The sequence below is a fragment of the Argentina silus genome, assembly GCF_951799395.1.
Source record: "Argentina silus genome assembly, chromosome: 1".
Classification (NCBI taxonomy): Eukaryota; Metazoa; Chordata; class Actinopteri; order Argentiniformes; family Argentinidae; genus Argentina; species Argentina silus.
The window spans coordinates 12376319-12393305 of NC_139655.1; the positions used below are offsets into that span (position 1 = coordinate 12376319).

The 16987-nt window shown below is 44.5% G+C and overlaps 2 protein-coding genes across 2 annotated transcripts in view; one reads left to right on the forward strand and one right to left on the reverse strand.

The window, feature by feature from the left end:
• Nucleotides 1-26: 26 nt before the first annotated feature.
• nedd8 (NEDD8 ubiquitin like modifier) lies at nt 27-1847 on the forward strand. Its single transcript, XM_083667798.1, has 4 exons — nt 27-217; nt 494-541; nt 810-892; nt 1267-1847. The coding sequence occupies exons 1-4, from the start codon at nt 200-202 to the stop codon at nt 1391-1393; spliced, it is 276 nt and encodes a 91-aa protein (XP_083523924.1). The 5' UTR covers nt 27-199; the 3' UTR covers nt 1394-1847.
• Nucleotides 1848-5248: 3401 nt separating this feature from the next.
• slc7a8a (solute carrier family 7 member 8a) overlaps nt 5249-16987 on the reverse strand; it is a 16188-nt gene continuing 4449 nt past the window's right edge. Inside the window, exons 2-11 of the mRNA XM_083676043.1 lie at nt 14930-15134; nt 13323-13474; nt 9660-9785; nt 8754-8907; nt 8458-8581; nt 7987-8090; nt 7602-7698; nt 7281-7430; nt 6834-7011; nt 5249-6575 (exon numbers count right to left, since the gene is read on the reverse strand). Of these exons, the coding sequence (XP_083532169.1) occupies nt 6445-6575; nt 6834-7011; nt 7281-7430; nt 7602-7698; nt 7987-8090; nt 8458-8581; nt 8754-8907; nt 9660-9785; nt 13323-13474; nt 14930-15134 (1421 nt within the window). The 3' untranslated portion in view covers nt 5249-6444. The remainder of the gene's footprint in view (nt 6576-6833; nt 7012-7280; nt 7431-7601; nt 7699-7986; nt 8091-8457; nt 8582-8753; nt 8908-9659; nt 9786-13322; nt 13475-14929; nt 15135-16987) is intronic.

The following is a 16987-nucleotide window of genomic DNA, read 5'->3' on the forward strand; positions in this document are numbered from 1 at the left end:
TAAGAAGGTGCTGCGGAAATCGCTGTACGAACACAGGATGCTCAATTGATTGTTGTTTTGAGGCGAAGAAAGATTGCAAAGAAATTCAACTTTATATGTAACCAGTTAATTGTAATTATAATTTCTTAGGTTATACAACGTTGATACAGAATATATTACGTGTTATATAATTGATGTTAAGAAAACAAAAGAAGTCAAAATGTTGATTAAAGTTAAGGTAAGATATGGTAGCAGTCATTTACACGGTCAGTACACAAATTACATGGCTTCATATTCAAAAGCGAATAGCTTGAGGCCAGCTTGTTTTGTCAGTTAGCTAAAGAATTTACTAGACAGAGCCCACCAGAAGCAGATAAAAGCATTCCAGCCAAAGACATGCACGAAGTGCAGTTATACCATCAATGCATAAACCTTTTCTTAGGAATGATATTTAACCTTTGATTTTTATGGAATGTTATCCTCTTTGACATGGCTAATGTTTTCTTTCCGCTAGACACTCACTGGCAAGGAAATTGAAATTGACATAGAGCCCACAGACAAGGTATGTTGTATGCCATTTAGCCTAGTCATTGTGGTACAGGTATGTACTAGGCCTAAATGAGAGTTTCTGTAGTGCGTCTCGGATCTCTTGACTGAAACGTCAATGACTAAACATAGTTTTTGCAATCAAGCAGTGTTGCAAGGAATTTCTCTTTACACTTTCATGCAAATGGATACATGGCCCTCATGCACTCTTTTGTGGCTGACTCAAACCTGGGCCGTGATGCGTAATGTAAGTGTGTTTAAAATTCACTTTGTCTGTCTGCCAGGTGGAGCGGATCAAGGAGAGAGTGGAGGAGAAAGAAGGCATTCCACCTCAGCAGCAGAGGTTGATCTACAGTGGGAAACAGATGTAAGACAGTCATATGTTTAAAATTAGATTAATACCAATCAATGTCATTCATCACTCCTAAATGAAGCAGCAATTGAGTTGGGTTGTGTTAAAAAGGAAAACTCTTGGAGTGCCAGTTGCTTTGACACGTACTCTTTATAAGAATCTTGATCTTTCACCTCACACAAAGTACACAGTATATACCAGTATCACTGTACGAGAAGTTGACTTCTGGAGTTGTACAATGAAATATAACTTCCACAAGTATTCCACAGGGGGAACCTTGGTTGGTCTCTCTGTGTACAACAGAGAAGTGGAAAAAACATACCCAAATTAAAATTGTACATCCTCCCATTCCTAATAATCCCTTTCCCTCTGCCATGTCTTTCCCTTAGGAACGACGAGAAGACTGCTTTAGACTACAAGATCCAGGGGGGCTCAGTTCTACATCTGGTCCTTGCACTCAGAGGAGGGGACCGACATGTCTTCCACGGTCCCTGTGGCCTCCTGTTTCCCCTGTAACCACCACACCTGCCTTACAGTAGCTCCACATAGAAGTTGCCCTTAGGCACAGATCCAGGTTCAGCTTTATCTCCACATATCCTAACCTAAACCATTAAGAGAGAAAAATACAAAGCTGGCCTCAGATCAGTGTCTAGGGGCAACTTCATCCCACTCCTCTGAGGATCAGCCACCATAGAGCTTCCTTCAGACATGTTGCACCTGTTTCACTCTCATTACGTGTGTGTTGTTATGAGAATTTGATGGTCCTTCTTCATATGGATACTGTTAAGAGGTTTTTTTCTTTAGTGTTGGGGTATCATCTAGCCAGCCTTCATACCTCTCTCCCAACCCCCTGAGAGCATCAAACTAATCGGGATGTTATGTTTACAAGATGTGAAAGTGTGAGAAATTATTCTTTAAGGTAGATATGTCAGTTTAGTTTGTCAATAAAATAAACTTATATTACAAGTCATCAATGGTGCATTGTCATTAATTATTGTAGAGACGGGGTTACACAGTTAGCATTGTGCCTTCCTGTTTCCCAGCATGCATTGTGTTCAGACTTTGAGAGTTATGTTATTAAGTTTTAAATGTGCTATGCAAGTGTTATGCATGTTTGTTCAGTGTTGTTAAATTGTTACTAATCGTTTCTGTTTATGTTGTAAGTGTTTTGGGGAATTAAGTACTGAAACCATGGTTGACCCCAGCATTAAATTTCATGTAAGTAAGTCATTGTCTCTTAGACTTTATTAGTCAATAAAAAGACTGAAAGCTAATTTGTGCCTTACTTCACTGATTGCCACATTGGTGCCAGGAGTGTGATTGCTGCCACAGCCCACAGATGAAGATGGTGTCATCGGGAAGTAGATACAAAGAGGAGCTCCATGAGATTGAAGACCAGGAGAAGATTCGCCAGCCGCTTAAGCCAGCACAGCTGGCTGGCTCCGTGGCCCGGTGAGCGCTGAAGCAGATGCCACCAAGAGGTCGCTGCCCACCGAGACTTCACCGCCGGCTGCTGCCACCGCCCGCCGCCACAATTTCATTGCGAGCCACCATTACATCACCCACCATCATTCCATCACTGGCCATCGCCACTACAACACCAACGCCCCCTGCTGATGTGATGCTGCCGTCGCCAAGGACCACCTTTAAGCTCCGACGGTACGCTGGCATCAGAGCTCTAGAGCCATACCTAGCTCAAGTAAGACTGGCAGCGATGTACAACCATTGGAGCACCCGAGACACTGCTGCCCACGTTGCCTTGGTGCTTGAAGGGAACGTGCTTGGGTGTTGCTTGACCTAACGGCAACCAAACAACAAGACCACCAGACACTGGCCGCTGTGGTAGAACGGCACTTTGGTCGAGCCACCCACGTGTTTTGGTTGGCCGACATCCAAGACCCCTGCATCATCGGGCTGGACCTGCTGACTCGCTGGAGGGCTCTGGTCGATGTGTCGAGGAACGCCATCTACCTCGGCAAGGAGACCCTGGCCGTCAAGGGAGGAAGGTGGGACGTACCCATGTCCAGCTGTCTCCACCAGTCACCACGCCGCCACCGTCTCCATCGCCACTGTCACCACCACTGCCACCCAAGGTGACTACGACACCGCCTGGCCCGCCAACAACGATTGTGAACTCCGGGGAAGAAGTGTGTGGCAGTTACTGGTGCCCAAGGACTGGTGCCAACGGGTGCTACAGGCAGTCCATGGCCCCACCTGCTATGACACTTGTTGTCAGGGCCGCTCCTTCGACTCGGAAGAGGGGAGTCTCACCCACCAGCCAGTGGGTGGGGCCCTGTGAGGTGTTGGAGCAGCTTTCAGATGTCGTGTACCGAGTGAAGTTGTCTGTCCGGGGGCGGGTGGTGATTTTGCTTCGGGACTGCTTGGCACTTTATCGCCCCTTGGCTGAAGGACCTGCAGACCAATCCAACTCATCCAGCACGGTTCCTCCAACACCCACAAGCCCCCCCAATCAAACGGACAGTGGGGAACAGGGACCTGCGACCCCGCGGGTTTGTAGGTGGCGGGGACATTACTGACATTACTGTTTGGTTTGATGACCCCAGTGTTAAATTTCATGCTAAATCAGTTATTGTCTCTCAGTTTTGCTAGTCATTAAAGAGGCTGTGATAGCTAATTTGTGTCTTACTTCACTGATTGCCACGTTATGTTTGATGTCATTAAACAAAGACTTCAAAGCAATTAAAATAACATCTATTTCTCTGACACAAAACCAAAGCATTCACCAACATTTCATGTTGAGTATAGGTTTATTTATCTCATTACTGTATGCACAATTATAGAGAAACATACAAAAGACAACCGAATGAAAGATAACTTCAGTAGAAACAGTTCTCTTTCAAGAGTGTGTCATTGAACTGATAGGACTGACTGCAGCTGACCACTTGAACAAAGTAAATCCTTAGGAAAAGCATTTGCACTATTTGGTACAGAAAATAATTCAAAGTAGTGCATCTACCTGATTTTCTTATTGAATATCTGTCTTTGTGGGTTACAATCATATTGCCTGGAACACAAATAATGATACCTTTACATATTGCATGGCTTTTACCACGTCCACCCTAAGTAAATGCCTAACCTTGAGTAACAGAGATGTGTTTGCAACACACCGATCGATTCAGAGAATCCCTGCAATTCTGATTATATAGCCTATTCATAATACAATAGAACTATGACCTATAATTGATGACACATGCCATTTTTGAGAGATACGGTATAGTTCTGGTAGTCCTTAGCAGTAATTTAGATACATACAATGAATGTCTCAATCTTATACTGTATGTATTATGTTTATTAATGTTGTTTTGTTGTAACTCCATCATTATTTATAATAATTTCTGGGGTGGGTGGAAGGATGGGATGATGTAACTGTGTCATAATGTGAATAAAGATGAAACATTATCCACAAAGAAAACAGTTGATTATTCTGTGGTGACAGTTTGGGTACAGTATACTTGTCACTTCTCTATATATAGGCACAACACGTTAGTGTCACATACAAGTGTCCCATACAATAATCATTGGCTTGTGTGAGCCGTAAGCCATTTGCCTTTATACATTTGGGTTTCAGTGAACAATTATCAGTGTGTTTAAGGCTTTTCACATTGTACATTGTTTGCCTCAGCCCAGGGTTAACAAATGCATGTGTGAATTGAGGGTAATATAGCCCTGTGTCATTCTTAACCAGTGGTTACAGATAGCCCTGGGATAAGAAAGTGCAATCTGCAATCTGAAAAGCCTTTTTGAGGCCTTTGGCTTTCCTGCTGTTCTTGTGTGTAACACCAAGAAAAGTTCCTATAAACCATTTGTTGCATGGCAATAACGTTTTCTGATTTTGTCTGTAGATTCTTCTCTTTCGTTACATGTAAATCTATGGCATTATCTATGTATCTGAGACATCAATAAATTGATGAAATATTGACTATTGTGTTTGTGTGTATAAAAATGAGGTTAAGACATAGAGGTTAAAAATGAGGAGAAGAGGAATGAACTCTTCACTGCGGTCAAAGTTTGAAAGACTAGTGAGGTTTGTTAGCATGAACCCACTCCTGTGTGACGTCTAATATTAGCTGTCCAGAGAGATTTTGCAGTGAGGAAAAGGCAACGTGTACATCCTGAGAAGGCCTCAATCTGGCAATAAAAAACTGTGTGTGTGTGTGTGTGTGTGTGTGTGTGTGTGTTTGTGTGTGTGTGTGGCACAGGATCTACAGAAGGGTCTATGCTGCTACACTGGGCCACAACACCTTTATGTTATATCTATTATAGTCACCTGACAACACTGACAGCATCTCTGGTTTATTTAGGGATTCATCCTCTGGTGTCAAGTAAAATGAAGTCACAATGAAGTCAGAGTCAATGTGAAATTTAAAAATGGCCACTTTTTGTTTTCTTTATCATGAAAATTGTATCTTCAAAAATATTGGAAAAATCAATTCTCAACATCAATGATAACAATAATATACCAATACCTAAGTAGAGAATATATCACACGGTAATTAAGGCAATTAAAAGAGCTGGAACTGATTTTACACCAGACAAGGACCTGACAGGTATGGAACCAGTTCACATATAAGCTCTTAAATGTATACCTCTGCAGTTGCAAGAGTAGAAAATAGAACCAAAAGTTATCAATGTTGAATAGAAAAAAAACAAACACTAAAACTAAAATAATAAAACTAAATTAATAATAAAGACACATGATACAACAATTATCACAATTGCAAAAAACATTTTGGAATCACAGTCATATATTAAAACACAGACAGCATCTAGTATTGACAACATGAAATAAATTGATCTGAATTTGATGGTTTGAGAATCAAAAATACAGCTTTGGTGTGTTTTCAGTAAGACATGGCAGATTCAAAATGTGCCAGTAGAAATAAACACACATGAACAAGGTTGATGAATCCACCTCAGTACAGTAAGAGGACCTCAAAAGCCTCTCACAGTCGGAGTGTGCAGGGAGTGTGTGAAGAAAGAGTAGGAGGAGGAAGAGTGGGGGAGAAGGAGAAGGAGGGTGAAGAGGAGGAGACAAAGGAAGAGAGAGAGGAGGAGGCAGAGCTGAAGGAAAAGGAGGAGGATGAGAAGGAAGAGGGGAGAAGGAGGAGGAGGAGGAAGAAGAAGGGGGCGGGGGGGCAGCAAGAGAGAGAGAGTAAAAATATGATGTATGTGAGGATGTCTACCTCATCAAGCATGCATCACTGCACCATTGAAAGATTCCAGAATGAAATATGATTAGTCTATAATCCTCTCTCGCCTCCTCTCCTTCTTATCTCTGTGTGGCACAGCAGTCATGATTGAAACAATGCTACAATCAGATGAACACATTCAAAAACAATGTGTGTCACTACAAGTGTGTCAGAGTCGGTGTGTACACACACCCATCTCTGCTATTGTGATATACCTGAAACACTACCCTACCACTGTGTGTGTGTGTGTGTGTGTGTGTGTGTGTGTGAGTGTGTGTGTGTGTGTGTGTGTGTGTGTGTGTGTGTGTGTGCGTGTGTGTACTGGGGGAGTGGGGGTTGCGAATGTTTTCAGGCTGTTCACTTCTGTGTCTCGCCATCCTCTTCTGAGAGAGGGGACCTCTCCTTCAATTCCTCCCCTTCTTCATCTTTTTTCACCTCTGCTGGGTACACCACCAAACAGAACTTCTGACCTAAGTAGGTCATCTTATCTGTAGAGAAAGTAGGCCAGTTAGGACGGTAGACTACATTACAATCCTAACTTGAAATTTGGCCCATAGTGGATTGGCCCATAGTAGTGAATTTATACAGCTAAAGTCAGACACAGGGTGGCAGTCATATGTACAGTTCAGCACAATGAATGCACTGTCAACACCAGAGATAGAAATAGATTAGAGTCTAACTTGAAGAGACATAAAACCAAATACAAAAAAACCCAAATGAGAGCCAAATGAGTTGAGTTTACTTACCGACAAAGGTGTTGAAGCACTGCGGCTTGTTTTCATAGTAGACACCCAGGAAGTAGACAGGGACGCCAGTCAGCATGATGGCCAGGCCGATGCCACACACCACGGGCTCAGAGTAGAGGGAGAAGATGAGCAGGAAGGCCCAGAAGAGCAGGTAGATCACCGGCCACACCAGGCTAATCTGTATGGGGAGGGGAGGGGAAGGGAGGGGAGGGGAGAGAGGTGGTGGTGGGGTCAGTAACAGACGTGGACACTTCCGGTCCCAGTCATCTCCTCCAAGAAAGAAGAGCATTTTGGTGCTGAGAAGCAAGTGTACGACTGTATGAAATGTGAATATAATATGAACATTTAAGCATGTAGACTGCATATCTACTATATCATCCACACTCAAAATGACTAGAGAACTTAATGCAACTGTGGTGCAATCAAAGGGTCTCACTGGAAACTCACCCTGATTGGCCGATGCATGTCAGGTGCCTTGATGCGGAGAACAATCTGCCCGGCGACAGTGACTCCGTAGAAGAGGTAGTTGATGAAGCCAACGTAGTTGATGAGGGTGTACATGTCACTGGTGCACAGCATCAGCAGGGTGGACAGACACTGAGAGAGAGAAAAATAATGAAGGAGAGGGAAAGAGAGGGAGAAAGAGAGAGAGATAGAAAGAAAAGGGGTCAGGGAGGTTGTCAGCTGTGGGGATTGAGAAGTAAAGATAGACCCACACAGTAACTGATGTAATTAAAATCCCTAAGAAAGAAGGGATATGGTACTCACAGTGAAGAGCAGAGCAGGGATGGGGGTGCAGCGCTTCACATGGATCATAGCCAGCAGGCTGGGGAGGTGGCCCTCTCTGGCTCCAGCGAAGAACAACCTGAGAGAGAGAGAGAGGGGGGGGGGGGGGGGTTAGCACTAATATAGACAAGTGCAACACCACATAACTACTGTACATAGACAACACCACATAACTACTGTACATAGACAACACCACATAACTACTGTACATAGACTCATGAATATGATATGAAGGGAAAAGGCTTCAGTGGATAAAAAGTGAACCTGGGGTTCCAAAGAAGAGACATAATAACAGTAGAAATGAGAAGAGAGAATGGCAGGTAAATACCTGGGAGAGAGAGAGTGAGGTTAGTGAGAGTAGACTAACCGGGAGGAGGTGAAGAGAGAGCCGTTGACCCCCCCAAAGGTGGAGAGAGCCACAGAGATGGGCATGATCCACGACATCACTCCCAACAGTTTCTCACCAAACGTCTTTGATGGAGGGAGAGAGGGTTGGGGGTAAAAGAGAAGAGATAGGGGAAGGAAAAAGAGGGGACAAGATGATGGTTAAACACACTTCACCACTGCATTGATGTACATACAGCAAAACAAAAAAACACAATACTTTAATATAGAGGTAAATGAAAAGATGAAGATGTTAATGTTACTTGGTCCAGTTAGAATTGAAAGAGGATCACATCAATGTATCTGTATGAATCAGTATTCAATGTTGGGTTTGATGAGCATGAACTCGCTGTACCCAGCAGGGGGCACTAGAGTCATTTATAATGGTGGTGGATGTGAATGAAGAGAGAGAGTAAGGTCTTCTGCATCATCTTGTCAGGGTAGAGCTACTCACAACGGCAACAGCGTTGGAAGCCAGCAGCTCCTGAGGACTCATGGCTGTGACATAAGCGATGTTGGCGAAGACGTAAACAAACGTCACCAGGGGGATGGAAATGAAGATGGCACGGGGAAGATTCCTAGGATGGAGAAAGGTGGTGGGAGGAAGGACGGGAGAGGAGTCATTCATGAAAGGGATGCAGGTATAAGTCAAGTGCGTTACATACAACATATGAAATTGAACAAAAAATATCTGTATCTTGAACTGAACGTAGAGTGGTGCATGCTATAGGTTGGGTTGGGATGTCTTACACATAGGGGTCGACCAGCTCCTCAGTGACGTAGTTGAGGAAGTTCCATCCTCCGTAGGCGAAGGAGCCTTGTAAGAAGGCCAGGGCTATCAACCCCACATCGTACTCCTGAAATGGCTCAAATGCATTGGCTGGCTCTAGCCAGTAGTACTCCCCTAGAAGGAGAGGAGGAGAGGCAATATAGCATTCTGTAAGTGTCTTTGTTTCATCTCGCTACAGTCTACTCTGTTATACTACTGTAATACAGATCACTAAGATCATAGGGCGAGCATGACAAAGATAGCTGTGTTAATGTGTGTAATATTAATGTCTTCTATCTCCCTCTTTCTCTTAGCCCCCTCCCCTCCCTTACCTATCTTTGTCTCTCCCTCTCCTGCCTCTTTCTTTCTCTCGTACACTCTCTCTCTCTCTTTCTTTCTCTCTCTCCTGTGTCACTCTCTCTCTCTCTTTCTGTTTGCATCTCTCACACGCTATATGGTGGATAATTCTCACAGCAAGCCGAGTGGGTAAATCCCCCATTGTGTTCTTACACAAACACACACAGTCCCTCCTGCTTTCATTGTGTATGGCGTCTATTGTGCTAGCTGTCGTCACTGTTGTCTCTGTGGCCTCTGGAATAACTGACCGTCATTAGAGTCATCATTACTAACCCACTGAGACGTGCTGATATGAAAACCACATTAGTTCTGTGCGTTTTACCAGAGGCCCGGAACTCAATGACCTTGCCACTGTCAATAGGGAGTCTATGTGTCCCCAGTGACTGAGTGTGATGCTGGCCTTCATCTCAGCTAGATGGAGACTACCGGACAGAGATGGTGGTGAATATATACAACACACACACACACACACACACACACACACACACACACACACACACACACACACACACACACGTGATGGTGCGTACCCTTGCAGATCTGCACGATGCCCATGATGATGATGAGAGCCAGGGCCAGCAGCTTCCCGGCAGTGAACATGTCCTGGACACGGGTGGCCCATCTCACACTGGAGCAGTTCACCCACGTCAGCAACACTGCAACACAGAGAGAAACTGTTAGCATTGATTTACATTAACAGACTTATCATGCCAATTAGGTTCACTGAATTGAACTGAGACAGTTTTACCTCACACAAGTACACTACACACACACACCGGTTATTTCTCTAGGCATATTCATACCTTTCATTGCTCACTGGGGATTCACTGGCTGGGGATTCACTGGTAGTGAATTGCAGTGTACAATAAACAATGATGCAGACTTGATCAATTGTCACCACATCTACAGTCAGATCACCTCAGCATAGAAGGAAGTGACAATGGCACTACATTGCAGCTATGTACAGTACATGACTTGTTAGAATATTTGTAAGAAGAATAGCAGTCAATGTGGCGAACAGCATTGAACATTGGGCACAGTAGGACAGCTCATCCAGTCGTGATATCTCAGTGATGTAATGGTTTGGGTGAGGATATGGAGAGGTTCTAGATCTGTGCCTCAGGATAACTGTAACTATCAACCATTCTACTTGGAGCTGCTGCAAGCATGATGTGTCATAAAAGGTTTAAAACACAATGAAGTTTGCCCTCCAGCCTCACTCGCTGTACAGTTACAATGAACGTTGACCCCTCCCCATACCTTTCATCTTTACCAGCATAATGACTCTGAACCCCAAGGACACACAGGTCTGCATTTCTCCACAGACAGCTGCGGGATCCCCTATCACTATCTCTGTCTCACCTGGGCAAAGCATCTATCAAGTCAGATATTTCATGTCATCGATCTAGTCCTACTTCCTTCACACCGGCCCAGTACAATATCACGTCCAGATGGAATGAGGGTTACTAGTTACTGTAGTGGGTCACTAGTTACTGCATGCGGGGCAATAGGTTCAGTGAGGACAGGATTTCTACCTCCACCAGCCTCCCTTGGTCAGGGTGATAAGTAGGCTTGCTTCACTCAGTGGTGCACAATATGCACATCACATTGAAATACCTCTGAGTTGAGCTGTTCTGGTCTGAGTGCCAAAGAACAAAGACGGGCTGCACAGCCAGACCCACACAGACCCAGAGAGGGAGACGGGTGCGCTTGTTTATAGTTGTTGGGAAATAGTTTATGATGTTTTGAGGTTGTGGGAAAGGGGAGGGGGGAGGGAAGACATTTTTGTCTGCAGGTTACAAACAACAAACAGCAGCTGAAGAAAGACACAAGAAGAATGAAACAGGAAAAACTACACACATGAGCAGAGCGGATCTCATCATGTGTGATTGAATGTGTGTGTGTGTGTGTGTGTGTGTGTGTGTGTGTGTGTGTGTGTGTGTGTGTGTGTGTGTGTACTCTCAAAGTACACAGATGAACCACTCAACTCAATACAATACATCAGTTACAATATGTAGTTGTTACAACAACAAATCACCCACCACTATGTCAAAACAACATGAATACCACTCAACATTATCTATCCATGTGACAATCCATGTATTCAGTGTTCTTTACATGTGTGCCTGTCTATATACAGTATATGTGTGTCTTTCTGTGCACTGTGAGCTGTGGAAAGTATTTATTGTCGAGGACAATAAATCAGAAATCTGAATCTGAACACTCTGATGTACACGTGCTCTAGCTGAATAAGGACATAAAAAAGTAAACACCTGGAACGTGTTGCATTCTGAGAATTGAGGCTCCCTAAGCTGAGAATACACACCAACATGCTGAGTAACTGCATGACTGCCCCAACCCCCCCCCCCCCCCCCAACACATGTTTTTGAAACTGAACACTTTTTCCCCATGCAGCACACGAGTGTATATGTGTATGTTATAGAAAAGGCGGAGTGGGTAACTTAAACCACACAAATATTACATAAGGGGAGGTTCTACCCAGTATACAGTATATACTCACAATAGTGCTAATATAAAGTCACATCTGGACAGAAACACTCTCCCTAGTCTAGACCATGTCTATCTATGCCCGTCCATTGAGATTTTCAGTGTTGTCGTCCATGAAAACCATCCCAACCAAGATATCTCAGTGTAAGGGCACAATGACACCAAAACAACAGCGGAGGTGGAGAAGGAAAAGGAAGAAAGAGGATGAGAAAGAGAGAGTGGAGAGTGTCCTCTAGTAACCTTTCACGCAGTTTCCTCTCGCCAGCCAGCAGAGGAACAACAAAACAAGACTAATATTAAGTCTTCACAAAAACAGCTTCGCTCAAAAGCTGCTTGGCAACACCTGTCCAATTAACTTCTATGAATCTCACATTACAAAACTGCTTTGGCCAATGGGATCACAGTGTGCTATACTATTGAAAACTGCTATTGAGAACTACTGAAAAACAACAGTATGTTAGTATGAGTCAGTATGTTAGTGGTATGTAAATCATGGCATGTATAATCCCAGAGTGGGAAAACCTGTAGATCTAGGTCAAGTCAACAGTAATTACTAAGGCAAACACAACTGGTAAAACTGCTAGAAATACTGGATTACCTGGTTCATTCAGCGCTAAGGTCCCTAGAGGGATCATTTCTGCACTGTTAGGCCAACACAGCAATCCCACCCCCTCTCCCCTCTACAGTTGAACAACAACCAGGACACAAGATATCTACAGGTACATTCCACCCACAGTGGTGAATTCAGCTGTGACACCAAGGAACTGTTGCAACTGCAAGCCATCCACTCAACTACTGATCTAAGCAAGAGGTGATATATATACTTCTAAAAACAGCACAAGAGGCACATGAAAGGTTGAACAGATAAACAAACATATGTGAACAGACCTTGGGGGGGAGCGGTGTTGTTGCCTCACACACTCTGCTCTCTGTGTCCCTCCCTGGCTCTCTCTGCCTGTCTGAACACCTCTTGTGGTATTTCTGCTGCATGTGTTAAGTTTGGACAATTTCCAACGATGTCACTCTCGGAGCGGTGCAACCACTGGTCTTTACACACTCTCATACTCAGCAACACTCTCTCCGTTGTGTTACCTCATTTATTCTCTTCTCCCTCACGTGACCTTTGACCATGAGTTAAGTCACAAGAGAATGTGAGAAAGGGAGATGAGAGAGAAAGTATGGCAGGAGGGGGACATGGGAGGGAGGGAGGGAGAGAGAGAGAGAGAGAGAGAGAGAGAGGGAGAGAGAGAGAGAGAGAGAGAGAGAGAGAGAGAGAGAGAGAGAGAGAGATACTGATGAATGCAGCATCAATCGACCAAGGCTACATTCCCTTCTTTCTGCCTTCGTTTCCCTTCGTTAATGGATCCTAATCAGAGGGTCTCTTGAGGCACTCTTCCCACCCTCTCCTATTTCTAACATTTTCTTGTGACTTAACCACATGGTCAGAGTTTTCTGACCGTTGTCAAAGCATCTAGTTGTTTCTTCAAAACAGAGATATATCCCTAGAAAACAACCTGAAGGAGTTTCATGGTCAGGGTTAAATATCTTTTTCAAGATGAATATCAATCACATGAATAAAAGTCTTAGTTGTCATTGCTATTGCACTGCAATGTTTTTCTCTGTATCTAGAGACTATTCTAGGTACCCCCCCCCCCCCCCCCCCAACTCTCCCTGGAGGTACTTACATAGGCAGACGGCGGCGAGCAGGCGCAGGCCGTTCTCCGGGGGGAAGCAGGTGGGGAAGAGGGGCTGCAGGACATAGTTGGAGAAGGTAAGGGCGATAACTGCCTGGTTGGTGGGGTAGATCACCAGCACAGCTATCCACAGCCTCAAGAACCTGGCACAGTGGGGGGGACCAGGGGTTAGTTACTTCAAGTATGTCACATAGACACACACACACACACACATACACACATATACACACACACACACACAAAGTCAGCTTTTGAGATGCTCAGTGTGTAGAATACATAGAGAGAATTGGCCTGTATAACAGAATACTGTATCACATCATGCTGTTAACGGTATGAAAGGGCAAAACCTCCAGTAGAAGCTTAATAGAGTTCAGTCATTGGAGGTAAGCTGAGGTTTAGGAGGGCAGAGGGGGGCTGTTGTATTAGCTGACTGCAAAGGAGGGCACAAAAGGGCAAGCGCATGGTTTTCCACAAATTCTCCAAAAGCTTATGTAGTGATCGTTACACTTCGCTGCGTCCGCCTTGTTAACCTGGCAGTCTCCCAAAAGAATATGAGTGTGTGTGTGTGTGTGTGTGTGTGTCTGTGTGTGTCTGTGTGTGTATCTGTGTTTGTGTGTGTGTATGTGTGTGTGTGTGTGTGTGGGAGGGGGGGCAATACATCTAAGACTTAATGCAGCCTTAAAGCTGAGTCCTCAGAGAAAGACTTTATTTGCTAACAACTGTGATGGTGTGTCAACACTGCTGGATTACTAGCAGTTGCTGTGGGGGTGTCAGTCTGAGTCTCTCTCTCTCACACAGACACACACACACACACACACACACACACACACACACACACACACACACACACACACACACACACACACACACACACACACACACACACACTGAACACCATCATAACAAACACTCTGAACAAAGCTTATTATCCCAGAGTGAGGAAACCCAAAAACTTCAAACTAAGTTTGTCTACAGTACGTTCTGGGTTAAAGTACAGTCATTGATGTATTGATAGCTACAAAGGGACACAATCAATGGTTAGATGTGTTTTGTCTGGCTAGATTCCTGTCAGAAAATAGAACCATGATAAAAAGAATTCCTATTGGCAGTTACAAAACCAGGACTCAATGGAACATGTTTACAGTCTGGGAGAAAGACATTCTAAATCTAGAAATCATTCATGATAAAGACAAAGTGATGTTGGACAAAGTTGGGAGGGGGGAGGGGGAGGGGGGAGGAGGTAGAATTATGTAAGCTTACCGCCCCTCCCCAACTTGATCCTACTCTGGATAATATGAGCTAAAACAGACACCCTGCGTTGGGTCACATGACCTGCAGTAGAATACTCCTGTGCTTGGTCTGCTACTGTCACTCCTGTCAGAAATCATTACAGTCTAAGAAGTCATGTTTGTGTAAAACTGTAAAGACCATGATTTCTTCACTGTGACAAGCTATGCCACAGAATGAGCACAAATCAAGTTACCTGTATACCTGTGTAGCAACACCATAATGACTGTAGTAAGTAGTACCTTTGTATTAAATAAATTAATTGTGGTGTAAAGGTCCCCAAAAGCTCCTCCAACACCCCAGACACTTACCCTGCCAGTCCGCCGAAGATGTCCTTGACGTAGGCGTAGTCTCCGCCAGACTTGGGTATGGTGACGCCCAACTCTGCGTAACACAGCGCCCCGATGGCTGTGATGATGCCCGTGATGATCCACACGATGAGCGCCAGACCCACCGAGCTGGCGTTCTCCATCACCCCCTTGGGGCTCACAAAGATCCCCGACCCAATGATGTTACCTGAGGCACAGAGGAGGGGAGAGGTGACCGTTATTACTGTAACACAACTCAATCAGTGTAATCAATGTAACTCATCAGAGAGAGACAGTGGAGCACCATCAGACCCAGGGGAGGAGACAGCTTTGCTGCCGATTAAACTTTTCAAACATTTCCAAAAACAGAAAGCAGGGAGTTGAAGTTACAGTGAAATGAGGTGAGATGAGGAAAAGATGAGGGTAGGGGCAGGGAGGATGCTGAAAGAGAGTTAGTGATACCAAAAGGGGGCAGGAGAGAGAGGGAGAGAGAGAGAGAGAGAGAGACAAAGAGGGAAGAATGTAGTTTTAACAGTAATATGCCCGCCATGCCAGCAGACAGACTGGAAGCGCAATGCGCTGACTTAGCACTGAGTATGAGGAGACAGTGAGAGAGAGAGAGAGAGAGAGAGAGAGAGAGAGAGAGAGAGAGAGAGAGAGAGAGAGGGGTTACTGAGTGCAAAGAGGGATGAGAGGAGGGAGGGAGGGAGGCAGTGGGGGGTGGGGGGTGAGGGGTTGGGGGCCCTACATCTGAACAATGCCCTGACACCCTCCATAACCATCAGGCTGTCAGGCGGTTTACAGAGGAGCCAGGGAGGGCGAGGTACAGGGCTATAGCAGGTTGGACATGAAAGAGACCGCTGGCATGTAAGACCTTATTCAGATGACATGCTCACTCACTTGCACCTATAGGAGATCTGACAAAGCAGTGGGGTCAGAGGTCAAAAGTTACCAATGAGATTCAGCTGACAAATTACATGGAAACAGAGCGTGAATAAGGAGACAGGGTCAAAGATTGCATGTTTGGAGGGGGGCTGATTGAGGGGATTTGTTTTCAGTACAAAAGTCAAAGGTATAGATCTGCTTTGGATTTGAGCGTTATAATGGTTTGGCTCTCTGTGAGTCTCTGTGTGTGTAAGAATTATGGACATGAAACTGCACATTCATGCACACACATGCATCCTCTGGCACACATGCATCCTCTGGCACACATGTTCTCTTACACTGCAACATTCCTTAGGAGATTACATATAGTATGTGCACTAACTAGAAGCAATGTCTCAAAGCTGACTGCACCAAAAAGTGGTCGTTCATTTCAAACAATTTAGACAGAAAGGTTGCAATATTTACATGTGTGTATAACCGTTGTATGGTATATCCTAGATTGTAGTTGGTATGTATTAAAAGCACATAAGATGCAAACCCTTAAGCCAACCACAATCCTTAAAATGTTCCATATGCATCAAGTATGCAGTGGTGGACTTATGTAACTTTGTGGGGGAAAGGTAAAGACAGAAAATATAGATAGATAGTGACTAAATAGATAGTGACTAGCTATATGGTGACTAAACCATGTGACAACATTGAAATACTACATGTATAGTGTAGTGGTATTTATTAACCTGTCAGAATGTCAGCCGCAGTCTTGTGTGTGACTATATCCAATTGAGTAGGACTGATGGTTCTGAGATTTAAGCTCTGCTGTTACTGGTGAGACCAGTGAAAGAGACTGGTTTAGACTGGTCTATTCCTTATGTTGGGAAACCCTATCCTGCATGTGTGTGTGTGTGTGTGTGTGTGTGTGTGTGTGTGTGTGTGTGTGTGTGTGTATCTGTGTCTGTGCATTTATGTGTGTGTGTGTGTGTGTGTGTGTGTGTGTGTGTGTGTGTGTGTGTGTGTGTGTGTGTGTGTGTGTGTGTGTGAAAGAGAGGGATGCTGACTCATGTGGAACACACAAACACAGACACAGGTTTCCTGTTCTGACTGTCCTCCTCCTTCCCCTTGTGTGAACTGTTTCAGAGGTGAACATCCCTGACACGCTGTCTCAGTACTGGAGCGCTC